Genomic DNA, 14,716 nt, shown 5'->3' with positions numbered 1-14,716 from the left:
CGTGACTCAGCCTAAGTAGATCTGCCGCTTATTCTTTTGTACTGCCAGCAGATTGTGGAAGTAGAGTATAAAACCCATCCTTATGGAGAGATCTGTGCATTTTAGGCTTAGTCTAAGTAAGTGGGACCGGCGGGCAAGGACTGAACCGGAACGGCGGGGCGGTTGGTCCTACGCAGGGACAGGAGCTGGACGCGACCGAGCGAGCCTCTCGCGGGTGGCTGCGGGACAGTGTACGCGACTCTACGAGTCGAGCTTTTCGACCCTCGCGATCCGTGCACACGCTCGGCGAGTCCGTGTCTGGAGTTTCGGGGCTCGCGCGTGGCGTGGGGATGCGGGTTTCGTGGCGGTGGTTTTTTTTTTTTTGGTGGGGGTTTATTTCGGCAGGGGCGGCGGGGTCGTGGTGGTGTCGTCGTGCCCCCCACCCGCACCTGCCGCCGCCGCCGCCGTATAATTTCACTTCGTGTTCCGGCTCAGACTGCACGGCGAGCACAAACACCCCCCCCCCCGCCCGCACCCCAAAGCGCGGTCTCTCCCGCCCTCGCCTTGCCCCCCGCCCCCTCCGGCCCACCCGCGGGAAGGGCCGGAGGGGGTCGGCAACTGCGCGCGCCGCGCATGCGCGCTCTCCCCGGCAACCGGCCCCCTGCCCCCCGCCAGGTGCCCAACGGTCAGTCGCTCGGAGTCAAGCCCGTCGGGCGGGCGGTCGCGGGGAGGCCAGCGCGGGAGCGTCTTGCCGATCGGCCGAGGAACCCCGCGCGCGGGTAGGCAGGGAGGCAGGCGGGCCGGGACGGGGACACGGGGACGGGGACGCGGTGTCTCTATGCCTCCCCGGGGGGAGGCAAAGCCGCTGGCGGGGTCGGTTTCTTCTTCAGCCCGCGGCCGGGGCGGGCAGCGGGCCGAGGGACCGAGCGAGCGAGCCACCGAGGAAGAAGCGCGGGAGGCGGCAGCACGGGCAGGTGAGGGGGTTAGGCCTCCGACAGCGGGGCTGAGAAACCGCGGGACGCCCGCGTGCCCCCCCCCCCCCCCCCGTCCACCCCCCCCCGCCGTCCACCCCCGTCCACCCCGGGCACGGAGCCGGCAGGGACGCCCCGGCTTCGCGGGGGGGAGGCGAACTCGCTGGCGGGGGGTGGGGAGGACTTGGACTACTGAATGTATTAACTGAACAAAGCGCGGGGTCGTACGTGGCACAAACAGTAAACCCAGAAATGCACATACTATCATGAAGCCTATTTTCTTCCACCAGGCTCCCCCAAATAAGTTACCCCACCAATGGCTAGTAAGTATAGAATTGCATTTCTGTACTGGTACATGTGCAACGCGTTTTATCTCCTCTGCTATTTTCATTATGGCTTCCCCATCGTTATCTCTTTCCAAACAACACTCCGAAGTATTCAGTTTCCCACAGACGCCCCCCTCTCTTCAGCTAAAAGCCAATCTCACGCTCCCTGATTTTGGTACACTGCAGCTCTGGTCTGAGACAATTGTCTCGCTATGAGATTCGGTGCCTCAGCCGTCTGGTTGCTTATTATTTCAACCACTGCTTGCAACCGAATAATTTGGTTTAGCATATATATAGGGGTACGGGATCCCCAGTTTCCACCCCCCGCAGTGAATCACTCCCTGACAGCCGGGCAGGATGGGGGTCTCGGGCCCGGTCCCACTGCCCTGGGCGCTGAGCAGGCAGCAGCTGCAATAAATGGTGATGGGCAACCAAGCACTGGTGTGGTCTGAGTGGGGTTCCATGGGGCAGGATGGGAGAAAGCCCCACTGTGTTTGCTTTTTCAGGAGAAAAATAAGTGCTAAAAAGCCACTTTGGGGGTGCCCAGGTGGATCCAGTGGTATCCAGACCCCCCCCAGAGGGAGCATCCCCCAGCACCCCCAAGTCCTTCGCAGGGCTGCTCTCAGGCCCTCCATCCCCAGCTTGTGTTGATAGCCGTGGTTGCCCGGGGCAGCTGCGTCTCCCAGGCGAGCTGGGTCCCGCCCCGGCCCGCCCCCGGCTCCTCGCAGTGTCCCTTCCCCCGGGCAACGCGGCTCTTCCCCGCAAACACCCGCCGGTGCCGGCCGGATGGAGCAGGCGGTGGAGCCGGTGCCCGGCGCCGAGCGGCTGTGCCGGTGCGCGGCGCGGGGGCTGGGGGTGCCGGCGGAGCGCTGGGAGCGCTGGGCAGGCGGGGAGGCGGCGGGGCCGCTGCTGCAGAGCTTCCTGGCGGGGCCGGCGGGGCCGGCGCTGCTGCTCTGGCGGGGCCCGGCCGGGGAGCTGGAGCTGGGGCCGCCCCCGCCGCCCCCCGCCGCCCGCCGCAAGGGGCTGTTCTTCCTGCGGGCCCCCGGCGCCGGCCCCGGGGAGCTGCTCTGCGGGGACCTGCCCGCCGATGCCCTGCGGCACTTTGCCGCCCTCGTGGAGGAGGTGAGGATGAGGGGCCACGGGGGCAGGCTCAACATGAGGAGAAATTTGTTTGCTAGGAGGTGCCAGAGCCTGGCCCAGGCTGCCCAGGGCGGGTGTGGAGTCTCCTTCTCTGAGACATTGAAACTCGCCTGGACCCACCTGTGTGATCTGCTCTGTGACCCTGCGTGAGCAGGGCTTGGACTGGGGGATCTGCAGAGATCCCTTCAACCTAACCAGGCTGGGATCCTGTGAGGCCTGGGCAGCCCCGGAGGTGCAGAGGGAGCCCTGGCACCCATGAGTACCGGGTGCCCCTCGCACATGGCAGCGGGGAAGGTGTCCCCTCCTACAGACAGGCTCCTTGGCCTCCCTCCCTTCTCTGCTGATGCACTTGTACCCTTAACTCTGCCCTTTGCAGTACCATGGACGGCTTTAGAACTCATATAAACCACCTGAATGCTGATCCACATCAGCTCTGTCTATCAGTGGGGTCCTTGTGGGACTGATGTACCCACAGGTGCTGGAGGGGACATCTGCAGGTCACCTACTCCAAACCCCTGCTCAAGCAGGGCCATCCAGAGCCAGTTGCCCAGGGCCATGTCCAGGTAGCTCTTCATTATCTCTAAGGATGGAGACTTCACAACCTCTTTGAGCAACCTGGGCCAGTGCTCGATTACTCTCATAGTGAAAAAGTGTTTTGTGATGTTCAGGAGCCTCCTGTAGCTCAGTGTCGGGTTATCTCAGGTGGGCTGATGTTTTCTTAAAGAGATCGTCAAGAGGTTCGAGTGCTTTTGCTTTGCTGTGTTATTAGCCTGAACTAGACAATGTTGTTTCGGTTTATTCCTGATGGCTCCTCGCCTGGAGAAGTCTCAGGAATGAGGCTGTAATGGGAAAGCAGAGGAGCTGCTGGATTTGAGAAGCTCTGATCATGATGTTTGGTATATTAAGATGGTGACTGATAGATTGGATTCCCAAGAGCAGGCTGCCAGACTGGTTATCCTGGTTTTGTGAGAAAACACATTATTTATACGGGGAGCTTTTGTTTTGATGAGCCCCGTGGTCTTGCGAAGTCTGCACAAACAGTGGTTTTGCATCACGGCTGGCCAATAGCATTGCAAGCACCGTCTGCTATGGGTAGATGGTGGGGTAGGAACACTTTGGCAGATCCTGTTAAATCCTGTTTTCTGAATGCCTTTGGGAGCCGGGATTGTGCGTCCCAGCTGCGTGTTTGCAGGCTTTGCTCTCCCCTGTGCAGACATGCAGTATTTCTGCAGGGAGCAGATTGTGCCTGGTTTTCATCCTATTTTCCTCTCAAGCTTCACTTGAAGGCAAAAGCAGCGGTGGTGCTGGGTCAGGCAGATGGGGTGGGTCTGCGTGAAGGTGAAAAAGGTCTTGAATTTCCTGGGGTTGGGGTCGTGTGTTCCTCTGCCCACACTTTGTCTTTATTCGGTGAGGGGTCACAGCTGGTGACCTTGTCCACTTGTTGCTTCACTCCTGCGGTGCCGAAGGGAACACACCTGCTCTGTGGGCTGGGGCTTCATCCTGAGTCCAGTTATCATTTTAACAGTCAGAAAGAAAATGAACGGCTATCATTTGCCTGGTTACAACATCACTGGCATTAGCAGTCCACGTGCTTTAAGTAATAGAGACACATCTTGCTAATAATGCAGCTAAAACTGCTGAAGGTGAACTCGTCAGCACCTGCCCGTGTGTTCCCTGGGGTTGTGCTCCCCCTTCCCACGGCTCCCTGGGCACGAAGGTGGCTGGTCGGGTCTTCTTCGGGTCTACAGAGCCAGCCACAGTTCCAAAGAGTCTTCAGCATCCTGGGACAGCACCATGGAGGTGCTGAGCTGCTTTATTCCGTTTCAATTTTATGTCCATTTGCAGCTATTTTTATGCCTTTAGTCACCTCCCCCCCCTCCCCTACCCCCACCCTGAGTCCAGTAACACAAAGGGCTGTTGTTTGTCACTAGGGACAACCTGGCTTTGTTAGGCTGTTGCCACAGGCTGGTCCCAGTGCAGAGCCAGCCAGGATAGGTGACAGACACGGTGTTGCTGTCACAGCTCAAACAAGCCAAAAGCAGCTCAAATCTGGGCAAACCCCGACCAGCCCCACAACCCCATGCTGCCGGGTCAGTAAAAGTGCTGATAAAGGCAAAGCTCCTGTTTGGTGGGCTGCAGCTGGGACCTGGGGGACCCTCACCACCAGTGTATCCCAGGGGGTACCAGCAGACCTTCCCTTGCAGCACACTGAGCTCAGCCCAGCCCTGGCAGGCTCAAAGGGCAGCCTGACGGCTGTGCCCATGGGCAGGGACATGGGGACCAAGCACCGGGGACAGTTGTGAGGGCAAGGGACAGCAGCCCATGGGGCCATCTCCAGTTGCGGGCTTGAAAGGCTGGGAGAGCCTGGGGATGGGGCTGCTCACTTTGCCTACTGGCTTCCACCCTCCTTGGCTGCTTGGATTTGGGGAAAAGGGTGTTCTGCTGTATAAAGTGGGCCTGTAGAGATGCCCATTCATCATCAGCTGCCTCTATTTCACATGGGAACTGCTTGAGACAGCAATGAATATGGGTCTCCAGGCTTGGCCAAGCACAGACCTCAGAGCCTGGTGGCCCGTCCGTCTCCTGCTGCACTTTTTTCTCCATTGGTCTTCCGTGACTCCCGCTGTAGGTGATCGTGCCCATCCTAACGAACAAGAAGAACCATCAGGGCTGGCCACAAGTGGTGTCACAAGACATCGTGCGTCATGTCCACAACCTCAAAAGTACCATTTTCACAGTTGTTGGCCAAGTAGACGGCAAGACCTTGCTGCCTCTCCCAGCTGGCTCAGAGGGAATTGAGGACATTGATCTGGAAAATGAGAAATCGTGAGTACCACCCCAAAATAACAGGTTCTGGAAGGTCCAGAGAAGCAGATGCGTTTGTACATCAAGTTGTCATCGTGTCTGGGCTGCGTGCGTGCCCCTGTGGAACCCCAGGAGATGTGTGGGTGCAGTGGAATGAATCACTCCTCAGACAGGACGTGGTGCGGGTGGGATTTTGTGAGAAGTTACTGCTTCCAAGGCAGTGGGGTGACCTGTCCTCAGCTTCCCAGCCCACTTGGTGGTGTTTCTTGCTGAATTAAGTGAGTTAATGACTGCAGGGATGTAGAATATTTTGAGGGAGAATGGTATGGGGAGAGAGAATCTTGCTGGATGTGTGAGTCTCCAGGTCAGATCCTGAACCTGAATGGATCTGATGTGACAATGACTGGCTGTGCAGAGAGGTGGCGACTGGCTCTTCATTTCCACCATTCACTTTATGAACAGTGTTGTTGCCCACACTGCTGCAGACGTTCAGCCATTTTCTCCAGAGTGTAATTCCTATATTAAACCAGTGACAAAATCTTATGGGGTTTGATTGTTTTGTGGTTTTGAAATGTGAAACCCTGTAAAATCCAGCTGCCCACACGGCCATTGGAAGTAGATCCAACTGAGCAATGCACATCAACAAAGTTAATCACGTACTCTGTTTACTACAGCATGGAACGGATAGATAAATCTCTGGTGTATGCCATGGAGTCGGCCATCATAGACTGGAGCCACCAGATCCAGGAGGCACTGAAGAAAGAGTCTTCAGAGCCTCTCCTGCAAGGCAGCAATCCGAACCCGAAGGTGGAGCTGGAGTTCTGGAAGAACAGGTACCCAGAGCAGCCTGGCCAGTGCATGGTGCCCTGTGGTGCTGGTTTTGTGTAGAGGGAGAGTGCTGGTGGTGGAGCTGCTAATTCCATGAGTTGAGAAGAACAGGCCACTTGGGGTTCATGTAGGCTTCAACTAAGGAAAATTGCTCCCGCACAGAAAATCATCATGATCTGCAAAGTGCCTGGGAGGTCACTGGGCAGCTGGCTGTGTTTTAACTTAGCCCCACCACAGGGGCTACACCTCAAGGGACTTTTTTCAGAAATGCCCTTTACAGGATCCCAGGCTGGCTGGGCTGAAGGGACCTCTGCAGATCCCCCAGTCCAAGCCCTGCTCACGCAGGGTCACAGAGCAGATCACACAGGTGGGTCCAGGCGGGTTCGAATGTCTCAGAGAAGGAGACTCCACACCCGCTCTGGGCACTCTTTCGTCACTGTTCACTAGGAGCCATCCACAGGGGTAATTGCTGATGGACACCTGCTGGGGGCTGTCTGGAAATGGTGCATCTCAGCTGGCTGCTGTTCATCTGTCAGGGCCAGAGGGGCTTTAGATGCTCAGGAGCCTGGGAGTGGTATTTCCTCCTGCCCTTTGAAAACCTTTGTGCTGTACTGGTTCAGGCTGACTCGGGGCAAAGCCCTGCTGGCTGGAGAGCTGTTGCTAATGCCTGCAGAAACACGATGGCTTTTTTTCAGCGATGTTCTGTCAGTAGCAGAGCTGCTGTCATGCTGAACTCAGCACTTTCTGTCCTGTAGGGTTTGTCTGTGCCTCATGCAGCTTTCTCCCATTTCCACAGTCCATGTGTAGCTGGAGGAAGCCCTGAATCAGGCCCAGGGGAAACAGATGATGTTGGGGGACAGCTGATGGCCCAGTGTAGGTGGGTAACATGGCCACCAGCATCCTGGTGTGCATCAAGAACAGTGTGGCCAGCAGGCCCAGGGCAATGACTGTCCCACTGTACTCAGCGCTGGGGAAGCCAAACCTCAAATCAGTTTTGGGCCCCTCAGGCCAAGAAAGACCTTGAGGTAGTGGAGTGAGTTGAGAGAAGGGAATGGAGCTGGTGAGGGGCTGGAGCACAAGTGTGATGGGAGTGGCTGAGGGACCTGGGGGGTTCAGCTGGAGAACAGGAGCTGAGGGGAGACCTTCTGATCTCTGCACTGCCTGAAAGGAGCTTGGAGCCAGGGGGGGTCGGGCTCTGCTCCCCAGGAACAAGCGCCAGGATGAGAGGAAACGGCCTCAAGTTGCGCCAGGGGAGGCTGAGGTTGGATATTAGGAAACATTTCTTCCCAGAAGGGGTTGTGAAGCATTGGAACAGGCTGCCCAGGGCAGTGGTGGAGTCACCATTCCTGGAGGGGTTGAACAGTCACAGAGATGACATTCTCAGGGACACGGGGCAGTGCCAGGGGTTAGGTTATGGTTGGACTCGATGATCTTGAGGGTCTCTTCCAACCAACTGATTCTGTGATTCTGTGTCTCGGTTGCTGTAGGTGTGATGACCTGGAATGCATTTACAACCAGCTGACAACGAGGAAGGTCAGGAACATGATGGAGCTGCTGGAGAGAGTTGAGAGCAGCTACATCCCAGCCTTCGAAACCATGCTAATGGATGTTGAGGCAGGTGAGATGCTGGGGCAACTTTACCACAGTGCTGGCTTCTGGCCTTTCTTCATGGCCTGGTGTGACTGATTTCAAGCCAAATCTTTCTAGTTTGTGAATTGAGACTGGGCTGCTTGTGCTTGAGTCTAGGCTTTTGTTTCCAGGCTGGGACAAGCTCCATCGCTGGTCTGTTGAGCCAGACTCTTGCCAAAGTTCAGGGTGAATGGGTTTGGGAGTTTATTCTGCTGTAATAAAGTGTTTGCATTACTCTAACAGGACTCACGTCAACTTCCACCAGCTCCTCTGGTGTTATTATGCAGGAACGGGAGTTCAGACTAAGAGGACAGATCTTGTACCTAAGACTGCTTTGTTAGAGCGCTGCTTCTCAGGCTTTGGCCACTGCAGCCCGAATTTCCTTGCTTTGCTTTGCTTAGGGGAGTTGAGCGCAGCCCAAGGAAATATTGCAAATCCCTGTCTGTAGTGAAAAACAGTGTAGTCCTGCTGGTCTGTCCCTGCAGACCAACACAGCTGGACATCCATGTCCAACCCAGCTGCTCTCTGGCACAATGAAACCATCTAGACTGTGTTAGCTGTGCACGTGCTGGCAGAAAACACTGTTCTTCACCACTTCACGTGCAAACATTGAATCTCTTAAGGATCTGTGTCACACTCTGCATTGTGCAGTTTAAATGGGCTGGAGAAACACCCCTTATATAAGGAGCCAAGGGTTCATTGTTAAACTAATTAATACTTTAAGGGTTTAATCAAAATACAACAAATATTTGGTTTTAATCCGGCTACAGCGATACTAACCCTAATTGGATAATTTGGACTATAATTGTTAATTTCCATTACAGCGCAGTTCAGATTTGTGTGCACCTGCTTTTAAGTCTCTGCCCCTTTCCCTGGCATTGTACTGGTGTGGCTGCTGTTGGTGGATTTGCTGGGAGGGTGATGCTGATAGTGGGAGTCTCTTCTTCCTTGGTCTTGGGCCTTAGGGGTTATTTTTGCATGCATTCAAGCACTTCTGTCACTTCTTGTTGGTCCACAGGTTTAATTGCACAACGATCTGGTTTTATTAATGCTTGCGCTCTGGGGTAATTCTTCAGGGTAAAACCACAGAGCTGTACAGAGCTAAGCTAAAGCTTTCGACGAGTCAGACATCAGTTGCTTTACTGTTGACAGGTTTTCTATTACAGTCAGGACTAGTGGGGCCGTCGTCATCTGCCCACTGGACAAGGAGTTGCTTGAGCCAAAACTGAGCTAAAAAGGGCTCAGGCCAAGGCTGTACAGCCTGTCGTGCTGTACAGCAAGGCCGTGGCTCACAGCCATGGCAGCACTGTATTTTTGGTGCTGTTGGGCAAATTCCGTGTGACTTTTTAGCAGTTGTGGACTCAGGCTCTCCACGAAGCCCTGTCCCAGCTCCCTGTCCCCTGCCATCACATCAGCTTATTTCTGTTCTGGTTACTGCCGCAGGTGAGTGATGTTCACGAGTGAGTGACCTGCAGCACACAGGTGGCTGAGGGTGCTCAGTGCTTGTCAGGACAGTTTCTTTTCCCAGGCACTTTTCCATGTGGTGAGGCCAGCACCTAGCTGGGAACCCAGCACACCGCAGCTGGGTGGTTCTTACCGCTTCTCACGTCTCTCAACACAGCTTTGACTGAAGCTCAGGACGTTCACCTGCACCTGACACCCCTCAAGCGCCGCTTGGAAGACGTAGAGAGGGTTGAGTTCAGCGAGGTGAAGCCTTTCCTGCTCCCCCTGCTCCACGTGGTGTGTTTGATCTGGGTCACCTCCAAGCACTACAACATGCCCGTGCGGATAGTGGTGCTGCTCCAGGAGATCTGCAACCTTCTCATTGAGCAGGTCTGTGGCTGTGATGCCTGTGTTTGCAGTCCCCTGTGTCCCCTCTCCCCTTCTTCCTATTGTCCTTCCCTGGAAAAGTGATTCTTTAGGCAACATTTAACTTAATAAACAGGTTCAAATGTGTTCAACACAAGAAGTCCTTGTTTTCCATGATGGCAGAAGTGACCTCTCAGGTGTGATTTTGCTCTTCCAGGCCCTGGTGTACCTGTCTCCAGAAGACCTTCTGAAAGGGGACATGGAGGAGAGCCTGGGCAAGGTGCGAATGGTGCTCGGTATCCTGAACATGTTCAAAGAGGCATTTGAGGAGAGAAGGGAAAAACTGCACATGTATTATGAACCAGGCCAAGAAGTGAGGGAGTGGGACTTCAGCTCCACGATGGTGTTTGCGAGGCTGGACACCTTCCTGAAGAGACTGGAGATGGTGGAGGTGAGACTCTGGTCTTGAAAAACATTGCAAACCGTCAGGAGAACTCTGTAGCCAGGAGATCACTTGCTGGCATCTTTCCTTTCTATAGCTTCACCTGATACCAGGGAATGGGGCCACTCTTTTGCTGTTAGGTCTCCTGTTACAGCGAGTCTAAGACTGTGTTTTACTATGTCCTGCTCAGTGCATATGTAAGCTGGTCAGGTTGATAGGTGTGTTTTTTGCTCTCAGGAGTCCCGTTGGACTCCTTGCTCCTGTTGGGGCAAGAAAAGGAGGATTACTGGAGGTGTGGTTTGCACAGCTGTAAATAAAGCAATGTAATCTCCCAGGTCTCCTGGTGCCATCAGAGACAGATTTAGGTTATGGTTGGACTCAATGATCTTAAGGGTCTCTTGCAACTGAAATGGTTCTATGATTCTATGACACCCTAGAGCTGGGTCCTGCCTGTCTTGGAGAGGCCAGATGGCAGGATCCCCTTGGCTGTGCCACGTGGGCCTGGGGAGGAGCAGGGACACGTTCCTCACCAGGTTGTCCCTTCGCATCCTCATAGTCCATCAAACTGGGGTGCTGTGGCTCAGGGGTGTCCCTGTTTGCCAGATCTGTCACCTGAGGCAGGGACGTTGGGGTGTCATCCCTGAGCTCCCAGTGTGGCCAAGGGCTCCTTGAGCCACAGGAGATGTTCTGCAGAGAGCAGGTCTGAGTGTGAATGTGGGAGCTCCCTATGCTCTCCTTACCACATGGCTGTGTCTGGAGACCACAGACATACAGACACCATATGTACCTGTTATACAGACACTGTATATACCTCTTATACAGATACTGTATGTACCTCTTGTACAGACCTTGCATGTACCTGTTATCTCTCACGTGGCTAACCACACACATTCATCTGCTCTCCACACACATCCCAAATGAATTTCTTTGTTGATTGTTGCTGCGTTCTCAGTGTGTAGGGTTGGATGGCCAGTGTACAGGTTGCTGGTGTTTGCAGTTTTACTGCTTTAAATGTGCCATATACTTTTATGTGTTCCTTAATTAACTATGTTGAAAACTGTCATGACTGGTGCCTATTTTAAAAGTATTCATAATGATGGTTTCCAGTAGGGTTTGATGTGAAATAAACCAAATTATGCTGGTCAGTGTAGAGAGGAATATAAATAGACACAGGAATAACTGCAGGTTATCATGAGGACAGTGTTGGTGACAGGTTTACTGGGACCCTGTAAAGGCTCTGGGGCACTGACTGCTGGGATTCCATGGATGCCATGGGCACACTGTGGATATGGGCTGCAGACAAAAGCCAGTGGGGAGGTTTTGAGCTGGGGCACTGTGCGTTTTGACCAGTGTCTGTTTCCTCCTTCCGTGGCTGTCCCACACTCCAGGGACAGTAGAAGCTGCAGTATCTGGAGTCAGAGGGAGAGCCTGCGGAGTGAGCTGTAAAACAATAATTAAAAGCATAGTGCACACCAGCCTTTTAATGAGGAAAACTGCTGCATCTCTCTCCGTCTCAATTTCCCCTCATCACTTCATTTCAAGCAACCTTGCAAGACAAAGCAAGGGACAACTGGTATTTCCACATTATTTTTTTGCCTTACTAGGTATTTGTTCAAGCGGATGTGCTGGTGTGTCGAAGTGAATATGAATGCATATGTGCATTTGTTTTCGAATTTTCATAAAAGCTGCAGTTACACTGGTGCATGGGTAGCCCATGAGCACGTGAAGAGGGAAGGATCCCTTTCCTTTGGTTCGTTGCACTGTTTCATATTACGTGTCTGTGGTAAAACCTGCTGCCCTGCTCGGGTGGCCCCAGGACAAGTGCAAGCAGAGAGTGGCCACCAGTACATTCCTGTGCACATTTCTCCTGGTCCTCTGAGACAATGGATGTTCAACCAGCCCTTACTTGGCCCTACCTAGGGAGACAGATGAGGTGGGATGGCAGCAGAGCTGCCCAGTGCTGCCACCACCACTGGGGGAGCGGGACATTTTCCCAAGAGGTGACACTGCCAGGCTGCAGAGGATGGGAAGGGAAGGGAAGGGAAGGGAAGGGAAGGGAAGGGAAGGGAAGGGAAGGGAAGGGAAGGGAAGGGAAGGGAAGGGAAGGGAAGGGAAGGGAAGGGAAGGGAAGGGAAGGACCCGTGTGCCACCTCAGCAGAGAGGGCCAGCGGGGCAGGTGCTGCAACACCCACTTGGACACGTGGAGGTTTGACTGCGCAGGAGCTTTGGACAGTTTGGGTACCTGTAAACATTAGAAATCTGTCCTTGGTTAATACCTATAAAATTGGGATTCTTAGCTATGCTGGATGACATATAAGAGTCTCATATCCTGCTTTGGATCTGTCCTTTAAATACACTTAAAAGCGATTTTACAGTTGTCATGGTATTTCTAGTGGCTGCAGCAGGTCTCACTGGGCAGGGACGTGTTATGAGCAGCCACTGATGCTCAGGACAGGCAGATCAGGCTCCCCCCTTCCCATCCCTGCCACCCAGCCTGAGCACCAGCGCTGTGCTTGGGAAGGTCCCTCAGCAAGTGCAACTCTGTCGTGACAACTGTTGTCATCTTCTTTTGTCAACATCATGACCTGTGTCTCCCTCCGTTGACTTTGAAGGATCTCCTGGCAACTTCCTTGGACTTGATGAAGCTGGAGAAAATTGAATTCAGTGGGATTAAAGGGAAGACCCTGGGCCAGCAGGTCCTGGACATGTATGAGGAATTCCAGGAGGCATACAAGGTGTTTTCAGAGCGAACCTATGACTGTCTTGACCTGACCAACACGGTAGGTGGGACCAGTTTGCGGGAACATCAGGAACATGTGCATGTTTCCAAAGCAGCAGTTTCCTGCTATCTTCTTCCCAGCTCTTTCCTCCTTTCATTATGATCTGATCTGGTACTGGAGGGAACAGGGAGCCGCTGGCCTTTCCTGCAGAGATTTGGGACTTCTTGCACGTCTATATCTAACATATCTTGCTAGATCAGCACCTTAGATCAGTGCAGCTGGGAAACTGGGATTTCCATGAGTTATGCACAAGCTTTTGCTGTACATGGTGCTTGCTGAGGTATAAGAGCTATACCAACACCCACATCTCTTTGCTTTCCTGCTCTTGGTATTTACCATGTTTCCCCAAAAATAAGACCTACCCCAAAAACAAGCTATAGCATGATTTTTCAGGATGCTTGAAATATGAACCCTATTCAAAAAATTAGCCCTAGTTACAGTTCATAAAAAAGTCAATTTAAATAGGGTCCAGGCAGCTATACATGTAAAAAAGTAAGCATCTTTTGCAGCAAAAATTAATATAAGACTCTGTCTTAGTTTTGGAAAAACAAGGTAGTTTGCCTGATGAGGGCCAACTCAGATCATCTCTGGGATGTGTTCGCTCCTGCCTAGATGAACACATGGCATCTGGGGCTCTCAGAATTCAAGGATGCTCTATTTTATGATCAGTAGTGCTTTAATTAAAGGAATATTCCCAGCCCTCTGGGACCTGCCTGGTGTGGGGATGGGTGGCTCGTGCTTTGCTTCCTGCAGCTCCCAGTACATCTCTGCAGGGGGTGGCACGTCCCCAGTGTTTCTTGCTGGAAAGCTGCTTGCTCCATAGCACCCCTCCTTCAGCAGGGCAGGCACAGAGGAGAGGTGACAGTGGCTCTGCAGGAGGTGGCTTGGGTTTGGTGACCCCATGGCCATTTGTGTGACTCTGAGTCATGTTTGTTCTTTCAGTGCTCTAGTTTTGCACCCTCTGCCACTGCTGGAGCCGTTTTTTTTAGCTAAAACATGGCATCTGGATCTGCTGGAGCTCAGCAGTAGCAATAGTAAAAGCTATTTCCTTGCACTTTGTCCTTTGGAAAAGAGACACATGACCTCATTTTTAGTGGTTTTGTCCAAGCTAGAACAGAAGGACTGTCACGGACTGTCAAGTTCAGTCTTTGATTTGGACTCTTTTACGTGTAGGAAAACAAATATAGATGTTACTCTTGAAGTTCAAAGGATTTATTACAATTGAAGCAAGAAAAGCAGTGCAAGAAGATGATGGAAATTACAGAAACCCAGTACTGTTGAGTTTGAAAAGGACCTCTGGAGATCACCCAGTCCACCTTCCCTGCTCAAAGCAGGCTCAGCTAGAGCAGGACTGTGACTGGTCAGGTGAAATATCTCCAAGATTACCTATGTCCAAGTGTGGAGACTCCACAGCCTCTCTGGGCAACCTGTGCGAGTGTTTTGAAACTGCCTCACTCACAACCAGCTCACCATGGAACCACAGGCTTGTTTTGACTTGAAAGTAGGTTGGATTTGGGACTCAGCAGGTGCATCCGTGGGTTTTCTGGATGATGGTGTGGTCTTCAGGCCAAGTGGTGGGGGAGAGGGTGTGGAAATAGTCCATCTTGCCTGTAGGCTGAAGATAGTGCCATGTGGGCTGTGGAAAGCCCTCAGGACCAAAGGGTCCCTCCCAGAGAAAGGGCCAACATCTCAGCCATGGGACAGCACAGAAATGTTCTCAAGCTTCGTGAGGACTTTGCCACGTTGCGATGGCTGAAGATTGGCCAGAGGAGTGGCTTAGTTCACGGTGAATAAGAGAGGGCATCTCTGGATCGAGGAGTTACAGGTACCTTCCTAGTGCCATCTTGCAGCCTCACAGCTTGTGTTTTGCCTTTGTGCAGGACTTTGAGCAGGATGCCTTTGGTTTCCAGCAGAAAGTAGAAGACATGGACCGTCGGCTGGGCACCATTTTCATCCAGGCTTTTGATGACGCCTCCAACTTGGACCACGCCTTCAAGGTTTGTTTAT

At 53.3% G+C, this 14,716-nt stretch overlaps 1 protein-coding gene across 1 annotated transcript in view; it reads left to right on the top strand.

The window, feature by feature from the left end:
• The window catches only part of LOC139826875 (dynein axonemal heavy chain 9-like), a 38,159-nt gene extending 28,203 nt beyond the window's left edge, over window positions 1-9,956 (top strand). Inside the window, exons 2-6 of the mRNA XM_071803267.1 lie at window positions 5,046-5,242; window positions 5,896-6,054; window positions 7,537-7,667; window positions 9,300-9,511; window positions 9,705-9,956. Of these exons, the coding sequence (XP_071659368.1) occupies window positions 5,046-5,242; window positions 5,896-6,054; window positions 7,537-7,667; window positions 9,300-9,511; window positions 9,705-9,956 (951 nt within the window). The remainder of the gene's footprint in view (window positions 1-5,045; window positions 5,243-5,895; window positions 6,055-7,536; window positions 7,668-9,299; window positions 9,512-9,704) is intronic.
• Window positions 9,957-14,716: the final 4,760 nt, after the last annotated feature.

This window comes from Patagioenas fasciata, unplaced genomic scaffold (assembly GCF_037038585.1).
Source record: "Patagioenas fasciata isolate bPatFas1 unplaced genomic scaffold, bPatFas1.hap1 Unplaced_5, whole genome shotgun sequence".
NCBI classification, from domain to species: domain Eukaryota; kingdom Metazoa; phylum Chordata; class Aves; order Columbiformes; family Columbidae; genus Patagioenas; species Patagioenas fasciata.
The sequence above is the reverse complement of the archived record's forward strand: the minus strand, read 5'-3'. Positions and strand labels throughout refer to the sequence as shown.